Genomic DNA, 25,763 nt, shown 5'->3' with positions numbered 1-25,763 from the left:
CGAAAAATGTATCCAATTTACTTCTAAAAACGCAACAAATTGTTGCTCGCACTTTCACATAACTCTAGATGTATCCGTTTCTAAACGGAGGAAATTTCCTTGAGGAAATGAAAAAGTAAACGACTTTTTTAACAACATAACGAATCTTAATCGCAAGAGGAAAAAATTATATGTGACATAATGAAGCATTAACATAAATTGTACATGACCAGTACCACTGCAAATTAGCATGTCCTTTCCTTCATTATAAATATTTTACTTTTAACGCAACCTGAAATTTGGCTCTGAAACAATAGGTAAATGCAAAAACACTTTGCGCCTTCGTGATAAAAGCTGAATCCGGTAAAGGAAACGTTTTGCATGAATATCTTATTTAATTTGGTCTTCAAAATTAGGTGAGGAAACAGCCAGATGAAGTTTAACTTTCTCCAAAATCATTTTGAAGGTATGTTTGTCGATCTGATATGATTTTAAAAATCTGAAAGCTTGATCAATAGAATTTAAGTTTTTAATATGCATGCATTTTACTCTCAGTTCGTCAGATATGATTAACAGACGGGTGTTGCAACTAAGATGTCTTGATCCTCCTAAATCGCGCACTTTCTGCCTTCTTTTTGCGTCTTCTATATCGACTACAACTTTTCTACTATCACGCTGTATATTCACAAAACAACCATGTAAGCTGGTGTTTGCCAGTAACGATGATAAAATTAAACAAATCGATGACAAAAATTTGTGAGCGCTTAAAAAGAAAAAACAGAACATTTCGGCTGAGAACGCAAAGTACATAAGTAGTTTTTTAAATTAGTATATTCTAGAGTTATATATGGCATATTGAGTGTGTTAGACTAACAAAGTGGAATGCGCTGCTGATCTAGCTGGTTCGTGATCGAGCGGCGCCAACCGAACGGCAGAGCTGAAAACCTGGAATCCAATCCAGCTAATTCCTTTGGCACGTCTATAGTATACCGTATGGTTAGTGGTTCTGTTCATTGAGAGAGCGAGTATGCGTGGTGTTATCTGCTTTCTCAGTCAACAGATCGCAGAAGAAAAATTTGTTCACAGCTATTTGCTTGGTATACATTTGAGACTGGGTTTTCATGAGATATTCAGTAGAACGTTTGTATACATTAATTGGCTATTTGCTTCATTCTATTGTTCCGAGCTAACTCATTCCCGCTAACTTGACGAGTTTTTGAAATGTTCATTCGTATATTCCATGGTTTTAAAGAGGAGTTTCTTAAATAAAGAAAAAAACAATGCTGTCGGTAACTTGTAAGGCTCCGGTCAATATTGCAATAATTAAATATTGTGAGTAAACCACATTAAGTTTTTAAGTACAAGTTTAAAAAATTACGTCTATTTCCCAGGGGGAAAACGTCATGAAGAATTAATTCTACCCATTAATGATTCAATTAGTATGACACTTGGCACAAACGAGGTAATTATTGACTACAGTGGAGAAAAAGCTGTTTTGTAAATATGTAGTTCACGATTAAATATTGCATTTGAGCTAATCAACAATAGGCAATACAAAAGATTACGTTGCACCAATACTTTATTATATTAGTATTATTATTATTAAACATGTATTTTTTTATGATTTAAGCTTGTTATAAACGATTCATCAGCAGCATGTCTAAATGTGACGCATAAAATCCAATTTCAATTCATATATATTAAAATAATTCATATATTCCCATGCCGCAGAGAATATAAAATCCATTTAAATATTCTCGCTCAGTCTTGACGTTAGAGCTTCTGCTATCTCTCTGTGCACTCTCTGACAAAAGCTCGGCTCATATGTATGTATGTGTGTAAAGTATATATGTACATATGTATGTACATATATTCTTGATCAGCATCAATAGCAGAGTAGATTAAGCCATGTCTGTATGTCCGTCCCAATGAGCGCCAAGAGCGCCAATGAGATATGTCACTGTTACAAGTGTATTTCAAAACTTCGCCCAGCCCCCACGAAAGACGAAAATCTGTGGCATCCACATGTTTAAAGTCAAAAGAAAATTAAAAATAAATTATACAGAATTACTATATCTTCTAGACTGCAGAATATGAACCAGATCATATTATTATAGCAAGAATGAAGTAAAAAAATTTCATTCTCTCTCGCTCTGTCGCCCTCTAACACACGTTTTCTCGTCGGCTTTGCCTCGCGCTCCAGATGAGCGCCTATATCTCGGAAAGTAAGAGCTAGAGCAACCAAATTTGGTTTCCACACTCTTGTGATATCGCACCTGCACAAGTGTATTTCAAAATGTCCCACTCCCTTCCGCCTTCGCACAGTTCGAAAATCTGTGGCATCCACAATTTTGAAGATACGATAAAACCAAAAACGTAGAATCGTAGAGAATGACCATATCCTTTTGACTGGATCAGATCAGATTGTTATTATATCTAGAAAGAGAAAATCAATTTGCAGTTTCTGTGAAAACCTCTCTCTCTCTTTCTTTCTGTCGGAGAAGAGCCATACTAACTGAGTATCGGGTATACATACATATATGTACATATTTCTTGGGTGAGTGAGTGTTCATTTGCTTAACTTGCGGAATATACAAAAGAAAATATGTAGAATAGCGCAACTGAATGGTGCAGCGTGCGGACCAAACCTGCATCCTTAGAGTCAAAAAGCTCCACATGCTCCTGATGCATCGTTAACAACCAGCTTTAAGAATGTAATTTTAAGCAAACTATCTAAAAATTCAATAAAAGCCCACTTTTCTCACAGTAAATATGAGAGTGCCTTTTCTCACAGTAAATATGAAAGTGCCTTTTGCAAGAGTCCCGCAAAATGCTCATAAACGATCCGTTTGTGAGCTTCCATTGCGGGTCCAATGCAAGCGTTTTGCCGGGTTAAGTCTCGCATTTGACTCGAATGCGATATCATTTCTAGATTCTACAGCATGCCCGGTAGGTTTTCAAAACTCTAGTAGTATGTTTATTTAATTTCTGGATCGTTGCTCCCTTAAAATGTTCTATAGATCTTCTATAGAATGCAGGGCACTTACACATAATTTGTTTCGATGTTTCCTGCCTAATTTCAAAGAATCTACAGGTGTCTATACTACATATAAAATATCTTTTTAACTTCCGTATGTCGTTCTTATATAACTTGAGAAGTCGCATCGAGCGCTTCTTTTCCGGGATGAGAAATTTCTTGTCGTGCCTTTGAACTACAAAGTCGTTCTAGTGCTTGATTTTTTTCCTTTTCCTTCTTTCCTAAGCCCATCGAATCAAACAAGTATAAATCACAAAAGATTAAAGATCTCAAGAAATATAATTGATGGCATGGAAAATTAAGAGGAGTAAAATTCAATTCAATTCAATTTCTTATTAGATTGGCATTCGCAATGACAATCAACAAATCACAGGGCTTTGATTTTTACATATGTTCTTGCGTGGGCAAACCTCGAGCTTATTTCAGTGGGGTAAGGACGGACTGAACAAAATATCGTCCACCTAATTGCTCTTCGAAATTAATATCGATAATTTAAATGGCTTGATTTAAGCTTCGGCTAGCAGGTTATTATTAGGTGTCTATTAGTATTAGTAGGCCGGCTATCAATGCTGCATTTGTGATTTGAGCTGTAATTTCGGTGCATATCCATATACAGGTAAAAATAAATCTATTCTGGTTATGATTGTGGATCTAATAATTCGGATCAGTATTGTGGGGTAACTATTGTATTTTAACGAAGAGAGATGTTTAACAATGCCTAGTGGTGAAAAAAGATGATGTCAGTGAGAGCTATAAGCTATAAAAAAATAGGATAACGGAGATATGGGAGCTCCTTGGGGAATCCTATGGCTAAATGCCAAGGTTTTTGGTAAAGTTTTTAACGTATTGTAGAAATTGAGGGTCTATTTTCTATTCTTGCAATTGATGTATAACAGTGCGGATTCCAATTTTGTCATGTACACGTAAATGATATGAACAGGTGCCGCTCAATTTATTTGCATTGTATGTGCTGCAAAAGCTTTCGAAGTTTTCTGAACAATTTTTCAGATTTGTATCTGCATTTATGCAGGCTAATATTCTTGCTGTTTCCATACTGCACAGTCCGTTAATTCTCGCTCACTCCGCTAGGGTCCACCACACTAGACGAGAAAAAGAGAGCGTGAGAGAAAGAGCGAGCACATGATAAGATTTTAAAATACCTATGTACAAAAACGGATGTGGAGGCTGGTAACACTGGCTCGCGTGGGAGCTCCTTTTATTATTAAAAAAATCAACCAAAAGTTTAATAACAATTGCACTTGATAATAATAGCAAAATATCACCGATCAGACGTATGTCATATCGCGTTTTGCATGGAAATATCTCGAAATAAACAACAAACCACCAAAAAATACAAATCGCGCTCGGCGAACAAAAACAACAAAAAACGCTCGAACGCAGCAGCACAAACAAAATCTGTAGTCGGCATTTTCATGAAATCAGTTTAAGCACCTGGATCCTGAGAAGCATGGCAAGCATAGGAAAGACAAGGATGGCCACGGAGAAGGCGACGGGAGTTAAAATTCGCATGGAAACGCTGAAAAAAAGGGAAGGAGAAGCTAAAACCGCCATGCGGCTAGGAGTAAAGATGTCGGCAAAAACGGCTCCGCAGCTTTTGGCTTCTAAACTGTTGTGTAAGAAACCAAACTTGTCGACGAACGTGTCGACAAACATGTCCACGAACACGACAACAAGAATGACATCAAACATTTCTACGACGAAAGAGAGAGAGAAGACTGACGCGGTTTGTGTGGCTTCCGTGAGTACGAAAAACGGAAGTACCCGCAAAATCATCGTTAACAAGTATTATGAGGGGCATAAAGGCCCATACATTGTTTGTATCGACAAAATGAGTGCGAATAATGCCAGAATTGCTATAAACCAGTTTGATCTATCCGATCTGCTGCTGAAACAGGGCATTAGCGATATCGAGGAGGTTGCTAGGATGGGCTGTGGCAGGTGCAAGATTGTGTGCGGGTCGGCGGAGTGTGCAAACGGGCTAGTGGAAAACAGTGTTTTCGCTGCTCAAGGGTACTCAACCCGAATCTTTAGGCACTTCATCCAAAAAGCAGGGTTAATTTTTGGGATCCCCGGGCACTACTCGGAGGAACAGCTATCGGAGCTTGTAACCTCGGATATCCCAATTGAGGAGATAGTTCGGAGTACGCGAAGGGATAGAGCATCGGGGGAACGTGTACCTACTGGCAGGGTGAAACTCTGGTTCAGAGGAGAGCAGTTACCAACCAAAATCAATTTTCTTTATTCTAAAGTAGAAGTGAAACCTTTTGTTCAGCTTATTCAATGTTTCAGGTGTTTTAGGTTTGGCCATCTGGCGCAACATTGCAAGAGTGGAGCGAAATGTTTCAAATGCGGACAAGATCACAGCAAAGATATTATCTGCTCAGGGCTGGTCTGTGCTAACTGCAAGGGGGAACATGCTGCCACCCACCCGCAGTGTGAGGCCAGGAAAAAAGCGTACGCCATTCAAAAGTGTATGACACTGGAAAACCTAACTAGAGCTGAGGTCAAGGCTAGATATCCGATCCTTTTTGATAGAACTTCCTCCAACCCAAGGGATCAAGGGGAATTTCCTAGACCCAGTTGGCAATCTAACCGCTCCCCTGAATTCTTAAATAACAGCTTAGAGTCCGCCAGGGAAATTCATTCTGTCACCTCTTTCGCGGAAGTGACCAAATCCAATAGGGTTGCCGCCCGGAACGCAGAGGCGGCCAAGGCAGCAGCCAACATGGCAGAGTGGAAGAACTCAATAAACTCAGACTACGTCCAAATGAGCGAGAAATTTGTGAGATCTTCATCCGTGGCATCTTCTCTGGCCCAGGATAAGCTAAACGCACTAGGAGCCAAACTCACAGCGTTCCTGATTGATCCAAACAACATCATTAAAGGGGATTCTTTAGCGAATAAATTTATTAAGGAAATTAGGGAAATTAAGGAACTAGATAGGCGTCAGATTGCCCAAGGGATGGCAGTTGGTTCTCAAAACATCCAACAATGAAGATTCTTCAGCTAAATATTCAAAGTCTGACACACAACAACAACAAACAGCTCCTCTCAATGTTCCTAGACAAGAACGCAATAGATATTGCCATCCTCTCAGAGATTTGGGTGTTGAACAACGCGGACTGCAGCATTTTAGACTATAACTTTTTCTGCAGGCCCAGAGAGGACGGCTACGGCGGGGTTGGCATCTACGTCAGGAAAAACATTCAATTCAGCATTTTAAAAATAGAGAACGACTTGGAAATTTTAGGAATAAAAACATTAAACCTCAAGAGCAATTTCAATATTTTTAGCATATATGCACCCCCATCAACAACAGTTTCACAGTTTAAATCGGGCACAAAAAGTTTTTCGAATTCGCGGCTTCGCTTGACATACCCTCAATAGTGGGCGGGGACTTCAACGCTAGGTCTTCTATCTGGGGAAGTCCGATCTGTGATCGCAAGGGTCGCAGCATTGAGAATTCCACCCGGGAGGCCGGATTTATCTGCCTAAACGACGGTTCGCCAACCTTCTCCAGGAGCCCATCTCAATTCTCCGTTCTTGACCTTTCTTTTTCGAACTACAGAAATGGAACTATTAACTGGCAAGTCCTCAAAACAAAAATTACGAACAGCAAACACTTCCCAATTGTATTATCAGTGCAAGGCCTAAATGCCCCCCTCCAAGGCAAGAAGATCCTTCACAACAGAATAGCCCGGATTCTGGGTGCAAGTGATTTCTCAAATCTGGAGGAGCTCAATGAAAAAGTGAAATCCCTGACCTTAAAAAACACGGTCACATTCCCAAGCAAGAACAAGTACGTTGCTAAGAAATGGTGGAACGAGGAAACGGAAAAACTTTTTCGCGTGAGAAACGCTTGCAGGCAAAAATTCTACCTCACCAAAAAATTGGCTGATGCCAGAGCAACCTTAGAAACTGACAAAAATCTACAAAATCACGTAAAAAATCTTAGAAAGCGCAACTTTTCCAAGTTTATAGAAGAGGTCTCCTCATCGCCCTCTATGTGGAGCAGGGTGAAGCACATCAAAAAATACGGTCAAATTAAAAATGTAGGGAACAAATGGACGAACGAAGAAGACAAAAACTTTCTCAATATGGTTAAAGCAACCCCATCCACGTCAAACAGTAGGCCCCCTAAGAAAATTCCTGCCCCTTTGTTAGGACCAGACGACCCGGAACCCCTGGAACTGGAAGAATTCATGGCCTTCCTAAAAACCAGGAACCCCAATTCGGCTAGAGGCCCTGATGGCATCTCGTTCAGGATGCTTCAAAAGCTACCAAGTGGGAAAAAACAAGAAATTTTTGAAATTATAAATAAAGTATGGCTGAGTGGCGTCATCCCTGAAGTCTGGCGCAGGATAAAAGTGGTACCCATCCCCAAGAAGAATGCAGACCCTACTTCCTTCCAAAACCATAGGCCGATTTGTTTGATTAACACGCTGTTCAAATCCATAGAGGGGTTGATAAAGTTGAAGCTGGACGAGCACATAGCAAACTGTGACCTGCTGCCGGACAGGTCCTATGCCTTCAGGAGAAACAGGTCCACGGCTCTTTGCATCAACGACCTTATCAACAAAGTTCTGGCGCTGAAGGCGAGGGGTTGTCAGGTTGTCGCAGCCTGCCTGGATTTACAAAGAGCGTTCGACTGCGTAAGAGTGGACACACTCGAGCACAGGATGAGGGATATGCGGTTCAATACAAGCCTCACGGCTTGGATCTCCAGCTTCCTTAACAGACGAATCCTCATAAAGGGCAAAAGCGAGGTAGAGGTGAACAGAGGTGTTTGCCAGGGTAGCTGTCTCAGCCCAACCCTTTTTAACCTTTACACAGCCGAACTACATGATATTAACAGTCATAACTGCTTACTGTTTCAGTATGCTGATGACTTTTTCATAGTTTGTTTCCACAAAGACGTATCCATTGCGAAACGGGTGCTGGAAGACAGTATAGATAAGTTTGAGGAAAAATGCAATAGGCTAAACCTGTCATTCAATCCGGTGAAGTCTAAAGTGATGTACTTCAACAACCGTAGAACTGCGCTAAATATCTCGCATCAGGGAGTTGAGATCAGACAAGTAGAGCAGATCAAATACCTAGGCAGGACTATCTCAGCAAACAACTCAGCCTCTGGTCACATTGATCTAGCCATCTCGGAATCGAACAGAAATTGTGCGTTTCTCAGATTACTCAGTGGGTGTCACTATGGTATCAGCCCCAAAAGAGGGCTTATATTTTACAAGGCATTTGTCAGAAGTAGGCTAGAGTACGCGTGCTCATCATTCTGCAACCTGTCCAAATCTGCCTTGGCCAAAATCAAATCCCACTGCAACCATCACCTCAGAAAGTCGCTGGGTCTGATAATCTGCACTCCCGTTCCTATCTTATATCACATGGCAGGCGAACTTCCCCCGGACTACAGGATGAGATTCCTGGCGGCGAAAGAGTTGGTTAAGGTGTTTGCATTTAATCTCCCAGCAAGTGAAACAGTGTCAGCAAATAGGGATTTAAACACGGGCTACGCTAAGACATATCGGGAGTTTGGCAGCATAATAGATGGAGTTGAGGTTTTCGAGAACACAGCTTCATTTTTCACTAAAATTAGCTCCGACTTAGAATTTTTCAAGGGTTCTGCTCCCAACAAGCACGCTATAGACCAGGCAGGTATCATGCTGCTCCACGGGGAAAAGAAGGATCAGCTGACAAAGGGTGGTTTTGAAATCTATTACACGGATGGGTCAGTCGCAGATGGGCATTCCAGCGCCGCTTTCCTGCACGATAGGACAGGTTTTTTAGATAGCTATTACACGCACAAAACCCTTTCCTCGTTGTCCGCCGAGCTCCTTGCTATCGAGAAGGCATTGGACCATGCTATTTTGTACAATTTTCCTCGTGTCGCGCTCCTGACAGACAGCAGAAACGGGGCCCTCATTCTGGCGAAGAACATTCAGGATAACTCTATCGCCTACAAAATCAGAGAAAAGATCCAACAAAATCCACATCTAAGAACTGTAGAGGTTCACTACATTCCCGGACACGCTAACATCCCTCAGAACACTTCAGTCGACGCAGCAGCCAAAGAAGCCCACAGACGAGGAAAATACACAGTGGTTAAATGGAACCTTAAAGACGCTATGTGCGAAATACACAGAATCTTAAAAGCAGAATGGGAGAGAGAATACGCCGAGTTTGCTAGTATCAAGCACCGAGGTTACTGCTCGCTCTTCCCCTCAACATCATCCAAACCGTGGTTCCTAAATAAAACTAAGCTTAAAGCCATTGACGCTAAAAGAATCAACAGACTGCTTAGTGGTAACGCAATCGATAGGCACACTCTCGCCAAAATGCATGTAGTTCCTAGTAACATATGTGATACATGCGATAGTATCGATAACGCCTGGCATTTAATTTTCAATTGTAAAAAGTACAACACAACAAGGCAAAACTTCCCATCTCTAAGAAAATATAATGATATTTACAAATTCTTTGAAAAAGAAAATATCAGCGCGTACCAAACACTAATTGACTTCATCGACGAAATTGATGTAAAGCTATAAACAGTACTCCAACATCTTCTATTCTTTGGCTTGGAAATTTCCACCTTCAAAAGGCGGGGACGCTACTCACGGGTAGCTTGGTAACTTAAATCCTAAAAAAAAAAAAAAAAAAATACCTATGTATGTACTCTTTGATTATCGGGTATATTAAAGAACGTATGTTAATAAACTTGTTTAAAGCCGCCCCCAACCGGCTTGGTCTGTAGGTGGTGGTTGATTTTTGACTAGTAACTCAAGCGGTCAATCTATCTTGTTCTACCCGATACTTAAAATGAGTATAGGGGTATATTAGATTTGTGGTAAAAGTGGATGTGTGTAACGTCCAGAAGGAAGCGTTTCCGACCAGCATCTATAGCCGAGTTGATTGAGCCATGTCTGTCTGTCCGTCCCTCCCTAAGAACGCCTAGTGCTCAAGGACTATAAGAGCTAGAAAAACAAAATTTTGTATCCAGACTTCTGTGATATGTCACTGTTACAAGTATATTTCAAAACTCCGCGCCGCCCTTTTCCGCCCACACAAAGGACGAAAATCTTTGGCATTCACAATTTTAAAGATACTAGAAAACAAAAAAAGAATCGTAGAGAATGACCATATCTTCTAGAGTGCAGAATCTGAATTGGATCGCCCCACTGTAAATTTTCACTGCAGAACTCACTGTTACAAGTGTATTTCTTTTTGCTCACTGTAGAGAGCTCACTGGTACAAATGTGTTTCAAAATTTCGCCGCACCTCCATCCGACCCCACCAAAGGACGAAAATTGTCGACACGTTCTGACTGATTTTCTGTCTCTCTCGCACGCACTCTTTGTCGTTTAATGTAGCCATACTGTATACAGTGGCGAGCACATGTGCATACTAAGCGCCTGTAAAATCTTTCAAAATGAATCAATCCTTGTGATTTTTTTTTCATAGATTCTTTAATTTAGTGAGAAAGAAAAAAAACCTTAAGAGATTTGAACTTTTTCAAAAAATCCAGGCGAGTGTACAAAGAGAGCGATAGAAGGAGAGCGCTATAGCTGCAGCTAATCCCATAGCTCGGGCTGATAGATAGATAGATAGATAAATAGAGATAGAGCACGAGAGAACGGCAGAAACGAGGACAGAGAGTCGAAAGAACGGCCACTGCTTTGCGTAAGCATTGCGGCAGGTAATGATTTCGAACAGTGGGCAGTGCAAATATCGAACAGTAATGGCGTTTTACGTTAGGCTGCACTACTGGCTATAATTTATAGTATTTATGCTGCTTGACCCGACATAATGGTTTGAAGATGCTTTACATGGTAGCACGTTGGTCCTCTACATAAGTAATAATAATACTATTTGGTATTTTATGATGGTATTATGTTCAAAGAGTACTATTTAAAACTCCTGCAAGTCCAACTTGTTAATTTTCCGCAGAAATGAATTTAAATACCTTTTCAACATGACCGGGATCCGAAGCAAATTACGAAAATTTTTCGAGAATGGCTGGTTAATCAAAATGTTAAGTTGATGGAGTGGCCATCTCAAAGAACCGAACTTAATCCGATTGAAAACCTGTGGTCAATCTGTGGTCAGAACCTATGTACATATAAGAGCCAGAGCAACCAAATTTGGTGAGTTGCTGCGGACTCCGCAACTCTACAGTTATACCCGATACTTAGTCAGTATGGCTCTCCTCCGGCAGACGCCGCTAATATTAAATGACACGACAAAGAGTGCGTGCGAGAGAGACAGAAAATCAGTCTGAGCGTGACGTCGGGCGCTGCGTAGCCACTGCAAATTGATTTTTTCCTATTGGCTATAAAAATGATCCGATCTGATCCAGATTCGGCAATCTGATAGATACGGTCATTCTCTATGATTTGCGTTTTTAGTTTTCTCGTATCTGCAATACAATATTGCAATCCCCAACCGGATAGAAATGGTCATTCTCTATGATTGTGCTTTGTTATACCCGATACTCAAAATGAGTATTGGAGTATATTAGATTTGTGGTAAAAGTGGATGTGTGTAACGTCCAGAAGGAATCGTTTCCGACCCCATAAAGTATATATATTCTTAATCAGTATCAATAGCCGAGTCGATTGAGCCATGTCTGTCTGTCCGTCCCCTTCAGCGCCTAGTGCTCAAAGACTATAAGAGCTAGAGCAACGATGTTTTGGATCCAGACTTCTGTGATATGTCACTGATACAAAAATATTTCAAAACTTCGCCCCGCCCACTTCCGCCCCCACAAAGAACGAAAATCTGTGGTATCCACAATTTTGAATATATGAGAAAACCAAAAACGCAGAATCGTAGAGAATTACCATATCTTTTAGACTGCAGAATCTAAATTGGATCGTATTATTATTATAGCCAGCATCAAGAAAACAATTTCGTTTTTTCTCGCCCTGTCTCTCTCTAACACACACGTAGCATAGGCGTCTTTGCTTAGAGTAAAGTATCTATCAGATTGCTGAACCTGGATCAGATCGGATCATTTTTGTAGCCAAAAGCAACAAATCAATTTGCAATGTGGCTCAATTTGCAGTGCGACGTCACGCTCAGACTGATTTTCTGTATCTCTCGCACGCACTCTTTGTCTTGTCGTTTAATATTAGCGGCGTCTGCCGGAGGAGAGCCATACTGACTAAGTATCGGGTATAAATGTAGAGTTGCGGTGTCCGCAGCAACTCACAACGTTCCCCCTCGTTTTTGTCTGAGGTTGTGATACAGATCGCTCTAAGATGAAGCGTGTTGTAGAATTTTCGACACTTCATCCTCATCATACCTTCATATATGGAAGGCGAACCATTTCTGAGAGAACCAAAAATAATTTTATCTACTGAAGTGTAAATATTAAACACAACTTTGAACTTGTTGGGAAAAAATAGAAATTCTTGATAAAATCAAAGCAGTCTGTTTGATACAGCTGCATGCCATTCTATAGAATTTAACAGCGCTGTTTTTCTACTAGACAAAAATATGAAACCGAAACCTGGAGGTATAAGAGGTGCAGAAATAACATCAGTGAAATATATTTGCGGGCAGCTTTTAAGCCATGTGCCGAGCTAAATCAGGAACAAACGTTTTGCTTTTTGCCAGATTTTAAAATTCCTGGAACACTATTGAACAAACAAACTGAAACTGTACGTTGGCACGCATTCAAATGGAAGAAGAAATATAATAACTTATATCTCGCCAAGTTTTGGCAAGAATTTTTTTGAGGTGTTATATTTCTTTCAGACTTCTTAAGAGTATGAATGGGGAGAAATTGCAAAAATAAATTTTGTCGATAATGATGTGAAAACGACAGCGACAGGCGAACATACAATATATGTATATATTTTTATTATGCCAGATACTCAAAGAGTATAGGGATAGAAAGTGCATCATTTCTGGATCATAATTAATAGACGAGTCGATATTCATGTCTGACTTTCGGTTTGTCTGTCTATCCGTCTTTCCATCTGGGTTGTCGACCAGTCAGAGACAATCAAAGCTAAGGCACAACTCCTGTGATATCACACTGAATCAAGTTTATTTAAAAATGTTTCCACGCCCCGTACCACCCACAAAGAGTGTACGTCTGTGGCATCCAAAAAATTTGAGGACCGGAGAAAACCGAAAACGGAAAACTATAAAGAAAGACCATATCATTCAGATTACTGGATCACATCGGATCATTATTATAGCCAAAAAGAATAAATAAATGTGTCCCTGGTGGAGGTGAGCGAAATATAATGGCTGATTATGGTTTGAGAAGGGACACAGGGACATATGTATTATGTATCAAAATAAAAAACTGTAGTGGAGAAATGGAAACAGATCAAATATTCTAAAATGATGATCTAATGGTGGAAAAAAATGGTCATTAGGTGGAAAGACTATAAATAGTGAGCAAGAATTAATGTTAGAACATAACTAACGGTTGTTGTTCCTTTTTTCTCTCTGTTTCTCGCCTTATATGACTGTTGCGAAATTAAGATATTCACCTCTCACCGCATTAAAAACCAAATGAACCAAATCGTTTAAGCTCGGGCATTTAATTTAAATTTAAGTTGAATAAATACAAATTTAAACGAGGGGTAACGTTGTAACCTTGCTGCTGCAACCGCAACTCTACTTTTATACATATACATATACATACAGTGGCGAGCAGATGTGGATACATGTTCATCACTTTCCACTTTTCACTTTAAGCGCCTGTAAAATCTTTAAAAACGAATCAATCCTTGTGATTTTGTTTTTTAAGATTCTTTAATTTAGTGACAATGAAAAAAGACAATAATTTCAATTCAAAGAGATCCTTTTCCTTAAGAGATTTTAATTTGTTAAAAAAAAAAGCATTTATCCACTTTTACACGTTTCAAATTTTTTGACTTTAATAATTTTTTTAAATTATTTGTTCCAAAGGGCCTTAGCTTTTATCATATTCCGAATAAGTATTGGCATACTCTCGACTAAATTTAGTAGGAGCTGGCAAGGTATCAAGCGCCACTCCGACCTCACGCGCTCCCAAAGACTTACCCAATCCCTTTGGTGCAGACTCGTACTTTTCCAATGTTTTCTAAACAGAGCCCATCGATTTTCAATGGGATTTAGATCTAGGCTATTGAGCAGGCCACTGGATTAGTCAGCTCTCACTGCGTTTGGTCGTGTTTTTGCAATGTCGCTTTATTATTGCTCGGAATGCAATTCGGACGGAACTGCCGCTCAGCTTCGTTGCTTTAAGGCTGTCCGCTGTTCTTCTTTGTGCCGCCGAGCGTTTTATTTGACGTTCATCGATTTGCATGCAGACGCAGCTAGACTTTTAACAAATCTGCCTAATTTATTATGGCAGTGTGATAGCTGTGTGGTTGCGAATGACTCGCATTCGAAAATAGATGAGCTTAAAGACAAGGTTTTGAAGCTGGAGAACCTTTATCGGGGTCTGAAGTGTGATTTTCAGACTCTTTCGATCAATTCTCATGAGCGTGTGAAGCCGATTGCTCAAAAAAAAAATTCCAATAGGCCAAAGCCGGCAACCGACTTAATGTCTCCACGGTTAGTGGCCGCCACCTCGACCGTGGTCATTGACTTGGGATCAGCTGCTGCTCAGGGTTTCCCCTGATTTGACGGCAGTTAATCTGTGTGCAGCCGTGCCATTGCGGACGTCCACGCCGACTCAGAAAGCTCCAGTTCCATCCACTTCAAAAAACCCCCAGTGAGCGGTGCCTCTGGTTTTATGATTGCCGCTTCTCCGCAACATATTCTACTTGCACTTTTTCGCCTTTTTGCTATGAGCAACAGCCCGTTGTTTTATTTTTAGCAATCCTCTTCGACACAACAAAACATTGACTTTTCGATCTGCGCTTTGTGCGATATTCGCTCGGCTGCTGCTGGATCAGATGACGATGCTCTTGCTGGCGCTCTTTCCCGACTACGTGCGCTTCTAACGTCATCATAACAACAACAAACGCAAATGCATTGCTTCGTATGCTATGCTTGCGCCGTCGCTGCTCTCGACATTTGGGAAGAGTCAGCAGCCCGTCGTGCGCTCTTATGTGGAACACTCTCTTCAGCATCGTCGTAGAGATTGGTTCTCCCGGCTGCTTCCCTGCCCTCTTTTATGGACAAGGATGGTGTGCTACTGATTCGGACTTTAACACTTAGGCAGGCTCTAGGCATGGGCCTCGCTCCTCTGACTCAGTTGGATATGACTGACCCTCGTCTGGACCCATCTTCCGTGACCCATCTGCAGCGCGACCTGGCTAGAGTTGCTCGTTGGTGCAGACTTAATTCGCTCCCACTCAACATTAGTAAATGTTACTTTGATTCTTTTAGCAAGTGTCTCTTCAATGTGCTGGCCTCAGCCTCCAGCCTCTGCCATTTTCCATTCCGATGCCGTCCTATGAGTGCAGATGTCGCCTCGTGCATTGCGGCTCAAATCTTTATTTATGACCTTTTAGTGGGTAGTATCAAAGACTATAAAATACCAAGCTGTTGCATGAGCGACCAAAAAGCTGTTCTATGTCGGGTCCTAACATTAGAACCCAAAAGGCACGAGGGAGCGCGCGGGGTTTCCATTCCCTTTTCGCCTGTACTTCGTCTCTACCGCGACCCCGCTGCCCATCGGTTTCGTCTGTTCGGCAATTCTGGACTCTCGAGCCTCAGCACCGTCGAAGCGGTGGTCGCGGATCGCCGATGTCTTTGGAGCGGCACAGTGGGACCTTTGGCCGTCTCAGCTTGCTAAATTTGTTAGTGAATATGAGTTCAATAAATATTTGCACACTGAAAAAATGTTAAACTTTGAGTGCTTATATCTTCTAAACTAAAACTATCTTGAAAATTCGATTGGAAAATTCGCTATTAGATGCGTATATTAAATTTATCTAAAGCACTCATACAATTTTTTTTTACTATTTCCGCCCCACTGTGCCGCGCCAAAGACATCAGCGACCGCGCTGCCCTACGGTTTCGGCAAGCAGACGATTCATATTTTGTTTTTGTATTCTTTCTCTCGAGACACACCGACTCGACGCTGACCGAGGCATTGACGAAGCCGAGTAGCATTTCGGAGGCGAAGCTAGCGTAAAAGAGAATTGAAGTAATAGCCCCGCGCGCCCGTACCATGAAGCGTCAAACGAAAATTGAAAAAGAATTTGTTCCTCATGCAACATCTTGGTATTGTATAGTCTTTGGTAGTATCGATTGTAGGATTAGCTTCACTACGCCCGCCAGCAGCCTCAGGCCCCATGCACCCATTGCAGTTGATCTCCACCGGACCAATTATGGCTTTCATGAGCCCATCTGTAGGGCGCTTCGGCAGCACAATGCGCTGCCAGCTGGGATGCGTTTTGACTTTTGCTAGGGGAAGGGAGCCGTCAGACGGTTGCTTGTGGATTTCTTCTTATTTTTTGTTATTTGCTAAGATAGAAATAAGTTGGCCTAGCCAGTTAAGGAATTTTTTGATTCCGTTGGCGAATAATAAATAAATAAATAAACAATCTGCTGATTGTTTGGAACCAGGATTAAGTGAAACTTGAATTATTGGGACGATTTTTCACGAATTTAGCCGTGTGCGTCGGGGTACCCTCTTGCTGGAAAGTGATCTCGGATATGGGGAAGGAAAATTAGCACTAAACTTACTAAGAAGCTAAGCATGCGATCGAAATACAAATACAAATACCACTACAATTACTAATTACTAGAAAGGTGTGTAAGTATTAGTAATTTAATAAGAGGAAGAGAATTAGTGGTGGATATAATATGGTAGAGGGAATTATAATCCGAGCATAAGACCCTAAACGGTTCATGCAAGGAATAATTCGATCTACAAAGTGGAAAGAACAACGGTATAAAATTTCTAGTCAGTCTAATAGGAATCGTGAAGTTTATGCGGCTCAACAGATCAGGGCTGTCTATGTCACCCCTGATCAAGTTGTGCATAAATATAACACCAAGCATTTTTCTACGGTTAACTAAGGATGGGAGGTTTACTAATAGCAGTCTACTAGAGTAAGATGGGAGTCTCACACCCGCATCCCAGTTAAGGCCCCGCAGAGCAAAGAGTAAAAAGTTTTTCTGTACTGATTCTATACGGTCCTGGTGTACTTTGTACTGAGGGCACCATACACAGGAGCCGTATTCTAAGATCGGACGAACAAGCGAGGTATAGAGAGTCTTTGTTATATAGGGGTTGTCAAATTCCTTTGACCACCTCTTTATAAACCCAAGCACGCCCATGGCCTTATTTACCATGGTAGAAATGTGTTCGGAAAACTTTAACTTGGGGTATAACATAACACCAATCATCCACCAGGGTAATTCTCTCAAGAGAACAGCCAAATAGGGAGCCACAAAGGGGCTAGAACGATGAAATGTCATAACTTTGCACTTCGAGGCATTAAGGTGTAACAAGTTTGCGCAACATCATGACTGAAAGTTATTGAGATCGGATTGCAAGCGAGAATGAAATGAAATGTCCTTATACTGGACACAGAGTTTAACATCATCCACATACATATGTATGTAAGTACTCGAGAGTATGTTAATACCGAAGACAAGTCATTAATAAAGAGTGTGAAGAGTAAGGGGCCTAGATGGCTGCCCTGCGGTACTCCCAAAGAAACCATTACTGGTGAAGAGCGGGAGTTTTTGAAGAGGACTCTTTGAGACCTGGAACAAAGATAGATAGAATCCATCTCAGGAGGTTGGGCGGAAACCCTAAAAGGTCAAGTTTATGCGCTAAAAGGGAATGGTTTACAGAGTCGAATGCTTTACTGAAGTCGGTGTAAATAACATCCGTCTGTAAGTTACCTTGAATGTCTTTAATAATGAAAGAGGTAAACTCTAACAAGTTCGTGGTGGTTAATCGCCGCCTTATAAATTCATGCTGAGGTGGAGATATAAGTGACTTGCAAAGATGTTGCAAGTGCGGAGTTAAAACCTTCTCAAACATTTCATGAAGTAGGGAACATTTATTTAACAAGGGACTGAAAATGCCGTTCGACTTCGGTAAACCGTATGGGTACGGATGACCAGAGTAGCTTTCCTCAGAATAGGTGGCTGATCATTATTTGCCGACGTATTACAAAATGATAGCGAGAATGGGTGTGCGTGCGGACGCTCTACGCTTACTGTTTAAGAAACAGTAAAACTGTTTAGGGTCCTGAGAAAAACGTATCCTGCATCGAGATAGATAGTTCTTATAGCATTGAGCATTAAGAACTGAAAAGTTTGACCGAGCCATTACATAGCGAGAGTGAGAAGTAGGAGAACCCACTTTTTGAAATTTTTTATAAAGTCTTGATTTTAAGTTTTTTTGACTGGATAATTCTTTGGTAAGCCAAGGGGGTTTTTCAAATCTAATCGGACAAGATAGCGGGACACAAGAATCAAAAAATGTGCCAAGAGCATTGTAAAAAATGTTTGTGCCTTTTATGACATCAGTGCACAAGTACAAAGCGGACCAATCAAAATCCCTAATGAGGTTATTAAGCTTCGCAAACTCGGCTTTACGAAAGCAAGGGACACGTTCAGGTAGTCTACCCGACCGATCCAATACAGTTGGTCCTACATCTAGCGACACCTCGAAAGTAGGGTGGTAGGCGTCTTCAGGTATAGTGAGCGGAAGGGCTCGGGTTAAGAACACTATGACACACAGATCAAGCAATCGACACACGGAATTTTTCACATGATTGTCTTCAGACAGGGACAGGTTAAGCAAGCCGTGAACAAAGTCATGTCGTGACATGGGCACTAGGATACTAGACTCGTTTACCGAAGACCAAACAGTTCCTGGCAAGTTGAAGTCACCAAGAAGTATCAAATGATCTTTATCAGATAGCGAGGAAGAAACAGCGGTTAAAGCGGACAAGTGCTGCTCGTAAATTGAAATATCCGAAGAAGGTGGGATATACGAGCAAGTAATGAATATAGCGAAAGCGGGAAGAATCAGTTTTACACACAGGATTTCCAGTTCCTGTTGAAACTGGACTGTGAAGTGTTCCGACTTGAAGTTAGAGTCCACTGCATTCAGAACCCTTTCTGCACGTCGACACGAACGGTGATTCTAAAAGTTGTGCCAACCTGCCAAAACCTCGGAACTTTAACCAGGTTTGTCCGGCTTTAACCAGGTTTCAGTAAACACAATAACGTGGGAAGCAAATGCAACACTATCCCGGAAAAGAATGCTGAGTTTACTACGCAAGCCTCTAACATTCTGATAAGTTACTAGTAGAGCGCAAAACAAAAACGCGTCTGATCTACGAAAGAGAACGAACGAATATAAATGTAGAGTTGCGGCCGTAGCAGCAAGGTTACAACGTTACCCCTAGTTTAAATTTGTATTTTTTCAACTTAAATTTAAATTAATTGCCCGAGCTAAAACGAAATGTAACGATCGCGTACGTTGTGATCCGCGGCAAGGACCAATACACCGGATACCTAGGCAATGTATATGTAATCTTATAATTTATGTAACGTATTCAATATATTTTAAACGTAATTATACGTAAGTGCCGGAGTTGGTATAGTTTTTTTTATCGCTGTTCGCAAAAGAGACAGATTGATTTGGTTGTTAATGCAGTGAGAGGTGAATATCTCAATTTCGCAACAGTCATATAAGGCGAGAAACAGAGAGAAAAAAGGAACAACAACCGTTAGTTATGTTCTAACATTAATTCTTGCTCACTATTTATAGTCTTTCCACCTAATGACCATTTTTTTCCACCATTAGATCATCATTTTAGAATATTTGATCTGTTTCCATTTCTCCACTACAGTTTTTTATTTTGATACATAATACATATGTCCCTGTGTCCCTTCTCAAACCATAATCAGCCATTATATTTCGCTCACCTCCACCAGGGACACATTTATTTATTCTTTTTGGCTATAATAATGATCCGATGTGATCCAGTAATCTGAATGATATGGTCTTTCTTTATAGTTTTCCGTTTTCGGTTTTCTCCGGTCCTCAAATTTTTTGGATGCCACAGACGTACACTCTTTGTGGGTGGTACGGGGCGTGGAAACATTTTTAAATAAACTTGATTCAGTGTGATATCACAGGAGTTGTGCCTTAGCTTTGATTGTCTCTGACTGGTCGACAACCCAGATGGAAAGACGGATAGACAGACAAACCGAAAGTCAGACATGAATATCGACTCGTCTATTAATTATGATCCAGAAATGATGCACTTTCTATCCCTATACTCTTTGAGTATCTGGCATAATAAAAATATATACATATATTGTATGTTCGCCTGTCGCTGTCGTTTTCACATCATTATCGACAAAATTTATTTTTGCAATTTCTCCCCATTCATACTCTTAAGAAGTCTGAAAGAAATATAACACCTCAAAAAAATTCTTGCCAAAACTTGGCGAGATATAAGTTATTATATTTCTTCTTCCATTTGAATGCGTGCCAACGTACAGTTTCAGTTTGTTTGTTCAATAGTGTTCCAGGAATTTTAAAATCTGGCAAAAAGCAAAACGTTTGTTCCTGATTTAGCTCGGCACATGGCTTAAAAGCTGCCCGCAAATATATTTCACTGATGTATTTCTGCACCTCTTATACCTCCAGGTTTCGGTTTCATATTTTTGTCTAGTAGAAAAACAGCGCTGTTAAATTCTATAGAATGGCATGCAGCTGTATCAAACAGACTGCTTTGATTTTATCAAGAATTTCTATTTTTTCCCAACAAGTTCAAAGTTGTGTTTAATATTTACACTTCAGTAGATAAAATTATTTTTGGTTCTCTCAGAAATGGTTCGCCTTCCATATATGAAGGTATGATGAGGATGAAGTGTCGAAAATTCTACAACACGCTTCATCTTAGAGCGATCTGTATCACAACCTCAGACAAAAACGAGGGGGAACGTTGTGAGTTGCTGCGGACACCGCAACTCTACATTTATACCCGATACTTAGTCAGTATGGCTCTCCTCCGGCAGACGCCGCTAATATTAAACGACAAGACAAAGAGTGCGTGCGAGAGATACAGAAAATCAGTCTGAGCGTGACGTCGCACTGCAAATTGAGCCACATTGCAAATTGATTTGTTGCTTTTGGCTACAAAAATGATCCGATCTGATCCAGGTTCAGCAATCTGATAGATACGGTCATTCTCTATGATTCTGCGGTTTTATTTTTCTCGAATGTGCAATATTGTGGATGCAACCGATTTTCGTTCTTTGTGGGGGCGGAAGGGGGTAAGGCGAAATTTTGAGATATACGTTTTATAGTGAGACCTAACAGGAGTGCGTTATTAGTTGCTGCGGACACCGTAACTCTACATTTATACCCGACACTTAGTCAGTATGGCTCTCCTCCGGCAGACGCCGCTAATATAAAACGACACGAGAGTGCGTGCGAGAGATACAGAAAATCAGTCTGAGCGTGACGTCGGGCGCTGCGTAGCCACTGAAAATTGATTTGTTGCTTTTGGCTATACAAATTATCCGATCTGATCCAGATTCCGCAACCGGATAGAAATGGTCATTCTCTATGATTGTGTTTTGTTAGTTTTCTCGAATCTGCAATATTGTGGATGCAACAGATTTTTGTTCTTTGCGGGGGCGGAAGTGGGCGGGGCAAAGTTTTGAAATATACTTGTAGCAGTGACATATCACAGAAGTCCGGATATAGGTCGTTGCTCTAGCTCTTATAGTCTTTGAGCACTATGCGCTGATAGGGACGGACGGACAGACGGACGGACAGACAGGGCTCAATCGACTCGGCTATTGATGCTGATCAAGAATATATATAATTTATGTGGTCGGAAACGATTCCTTCTGGACGTTAACACATCCACTTTTACCACAAATCTAATATACCCCAATACTAATTTTGAGTATCGGGTATAAAAAACAGTTGAATTACAGCCTTAATTACAGTAATAGAAATGTGTTCAGAAAAGTTTAACTTGGAGTATAACATAACACCCAGATCATCCACCAGGGTAATTCTCTCAAGAGAACAGCCAAATATGGAGCTAACAAGGGGCTAGAACGATGAAATGTCATAACTTTGCATTTCGAGGCATTAAGGTGTAACAAGTTTGCGCAACATCATGACTGAAAGTTGTTAAGATCGGATTGCAAGCGAGAATGAAATGATGAAATGAAATGTCCTTACACTGGAAACAGAGTTTAACATCATCCGCATACATATGTATGTAAGTACTCGAGAGTATGTTAATACCGAAGACAAGTCATTAATAAAGAGTGTGAAGAGTAAGGGGACTAGATGGCTGCCCTTTGGTACTTCCGAAGAAACCTTTACTGGTGAAGAGAGGGAGTTTTTGAAGAGGACTCTTTGAGACCTGGAACAAAGATAGATAGAAATCCATCTCAGGAGGTTGGGCGAAAACCCTAAAAGGTCAAGTTTATGCACTAAAAGGGAATGGTTTACAGAGTCGAATGCTTTACTAAAGTCGGTGTAAATAACATCCGTCTGTAAGTTACCTTGAATGTTTTTAATAATGAAAGAGGTAAACTCTAACAAGTTCGTGGTGGTTAATCGCCGTCTTATAAATCCATGCTGAGTTGGAGATATAAGTGACTTGCAGAGATGTTGCAAGTGCGGAGTTAATACCTTCTCAAACATTTTGGGAAAAGCGGATAACTTTGCTATACCTCTATAATTTTTTGAGTCAGACTTGCTACCTTTTTTATGGAGAGGAATTATAAACGATTCTTTCCAGATCGGGGGAAGCAAGAAGAATCGATGGACAGGGTGAATAGTTTAAGCAAGGGTCCACACAAAGCCTCGGCGCAGTACCTGAGTACACAACCTGGAACCCCGTCTGGACCCGGTGAAAACACCGGCTTAACTAGTGGAAGATCATAAAGTAAAGAACATTCATTTAACAAGGGACTTAAAATGCCGTTCGACCTCGGTAAACCGTATGGGTACGGATGACCAGAGTAGCTTTCCTCAGAATAGGTGGTTTGGAAAAATTGGGCAAAAAGATCGGCAATTGCCTGATCATTATTTGCCGACGTATTACAAAATGATAGCGAGAATGGGTGTGCGTGCGGACGTTCTACGCTTACTGTTTACGAAGCAGTAAAACTGTTTAGGGTCCTGCATCGAGATAAGTAGTTCTTATAGCAGTTACATCAGTTACATAGCGAGAGTGAGAAGTAGGAGAACCAACTACTTGAAATTTTTTTATAAAGTCTTGATTTTAAGTTTTTAAGGCTGTATAACTCTTTGGTAAACCAAGGGGGTTTGCCAGATCTAATCGGGCAAGAAAGCGGGACACAAGAATCAAAAAATGTGCCGACAGCATTGTAAAAAATGTTTGTGCTTTTTATGACATCAGTGCACAAGTACAAAGCGGACCAATCAAAATCCCTAATGATGACATTAAGCTTCGCAAACTTGGCTTTACGAAAGCAGCGGGCACGTTCAGTTAGCCTACTCGACCGAACCAATACAGTTGGTCGTATATCTAGCGACAGTTCGAAAGTAGTATGGTAGGCGTCTTCGGGTATAGTGAGCGGAAGGGCTCGGGTTAACAACACTAAGGTCGGATCCGAAACAAAGCACAGATCAAGCAATCGATCCAAGGAATTTTTCAGGGACAGGTAAAGCCAGCCGTCAACAAAGTCATGTCGTGACATGGGCACTAGGTTACTAGACTCGTTTACCGAAGACCAAACAGTTCCTGGCAAGTTGAAGTCACCAAGAAGTATCAAATGATCTTTATCTGATAGCAGGGAAGAAACAGCGGTTAAAGCGGACAAATGCTGCTTATAAACATAAACATATCCGAAGAAGGTGGAATATACGAGCATGTAATGAATATAGCGAAAGCGGGAAGAATCAGTTTTACACACAGGAATTCCAGTTCCTGTTGAAACTGGACTGTGAAGTGTTCCGACTTGAAGTTAGAGTCCACTGCATTCAGAACCCTTCCTGCACCTCGAGACGAACGGTGTTTCTAAAAGTTGTGTGCTAACCTGCCAAAACCTCGGAACTAAGAATGTCCGGCTTTAACCAGGTTTCAGTAAACACAATAACGTGGGAAGCAAATGCAACACTATCCCGGAAAAGAATGCTGAGCTTACTACGTAAGCCTCTAATATTCTGATAAGTTACTAAGAGAGAAGTTAGTTTTTTGGAGAGGTGGAAGCAGGACGAGAAGATGAGGAAGAGGAAGTTGAGGTTGAGGGTGGCACAATGGAATGCTTTGTAAGTGTTGTGAAATCCTCGATACGAGATTTCAATGCTGAGCAGAAAATGCTCTGGGGACTCTTTGCGTTTAATAATGTACTACACGATGTAGAAAATTTGAGATTTATTCATTTGGACTTCAATCAACTTAAACTTTAATCGTAATCGCGTATAGGGTACAGTTTAATGGGTAATACGGGTTTAAGCGCGGCCGGCTTGATTGATTGCTTGATTTTCGCTGTGATTTCGTCGACATGCAAACGAAGAATGTTCTTGTTGATCGGAGACGAGATTACGCCGCCCTAGCATGAAAACGAAGCCGTTCTCCGAGTGGGCAATCGTAGTTAGAGAGCTTTCACTCTCTTTGTAGTTTTAACCCTTAGAAAACCGTCCATGCCGCCCCCAATACTGGGACCAGTATTAGAAACCAAAGGATGTGAATGCTCTGTGAAAAAATAAAGTGTTCGTATGGTACATGTATGTTCGAAAGGAGCTAGCAACGGTGGTAGGATTATTCTGAGGTAAGTGGCAACGGTAGCCGACATAGTTTAGAGACCGATCGTTTGTATACGCCTGATGCTGTTTTCACGGTTGCGACTCTGACTAAACTGTCAGCTCCAGGGTGAACTTCTATTATCCTTCCCTGTTTCCACTCGTTGGGTGGCAGTCGGTCATCCTTGACAATTACTAGATCGCTGACTTGTAGATTGTCGGTTTCATGTCGCCACTTTGGATGGGCTTGAATATGTGATAGCCAATCCGAACTCCAACGCTTCCAAAATTGCCGGATCATTTTCTGTCCTTCCAGAAATTTGACTTGAGTGGAACATCCCTTGTCGTTACATCCGGCGGAGCTAATAATGAATCTCCAATAAGAAAATGTGCCGGGGTGAGGACAGCTAGGTCCTCCGGCTCAGCGCTTAGTGGACATAATGGCCTGGAATTTAAACAGGCTTCAATTTGTGTTAGCACGGTAGCAAGTTGTTCGTAGGTCATTTTATATCCTGAAAAGGCTCGATAGAGATATGTTTTGACAGTCTTTACATTTGCCTCCCAAAGGCCTCCGAAATTAGGACTATGCGGTGGATTAAAATGCCATTGGACGTTTCGGGCCGCTAAAACAGGTATTACAGTTGTGGGTAGCTCTCTTGGTTTAAATGTATATGCCAGGTTCGAAGAGCCCGGTCGGCACCAATGACACCAATAACACCCAGATCATCCACCAGGGTAATTCTCTCAAGAGAACAGCCAAATAGGGAGCTAACAAGGGGCTAGAACGATGAAATGTCATAACTTTGCATTTCGAGGCATTAAGGTGTAACAAGTTTGCGCAACATCATGACTGAAAGTTATTGAGATCGGATTGCAAGCGAGAATGAAATGAAATGTCCTTATACTGGACACAGAGTTTAACATCATCCACATACATATGTATGTAAGTACTCGAGAGTATGTTAATACCGAAGACAAGTCATTAATAAAGAGTGTGAAGAGTAAGGGGACTAGATGGCTGCCCTTTGGTACTTCCGA

General features: G+C 41.1%; 1 protein-coding gene across 1 annotated transcript in view; it reads left to right on the top strand.

The window, feature by feature from the left end:
• The first annotated feature begins 1,250 nt into the window (after positions 1-1,250).
• Positions 1,251-25,763, top strand: part of LOC6603543 (diphosphomevalonate decarboxylase) — a 68,063-nt gene continuing 43,550 nt past the window's right edge. Inside the window, exons 1-2 of the mRNA XM_002028485.2 lie at positions 1,251-1,311; positions 1,371-1,441. Of these exons, the coding sequence (XP_002028521.1) occupies positions 1,260-1,311; positions 1,371-1,441 (123 nt within the window). The 5' untranslated portion in view covers positions 1,251-1,259. The remainder of the gene's footprint in view (positions 1,312-1,370; positions 1,442-25,763) is intronic.

The sequence above is a fragment of the Drosophila persimilis genome, unplaced genomic scaffold (assembly GCF_003286085.1).
Source record: "Drosophila persimilis strain 14011-0111.01,24,50 unplaced genomic scaffold, DperRS2 tig00000572-arrow-pilon, whole genome shotgun sequence".
NCBI classification, from domain to species: domain Eukaryota; kingdom Metazoa; phylum Arthropoda; class Insecta; order Diptera; family Drosophilidae; genus Drosophila; species Drosophila persimilis.
Note: the sequence above shows the minus strand (reverse complement) of the source record. Positions and strands in the feature narration are given on the sequence as shown.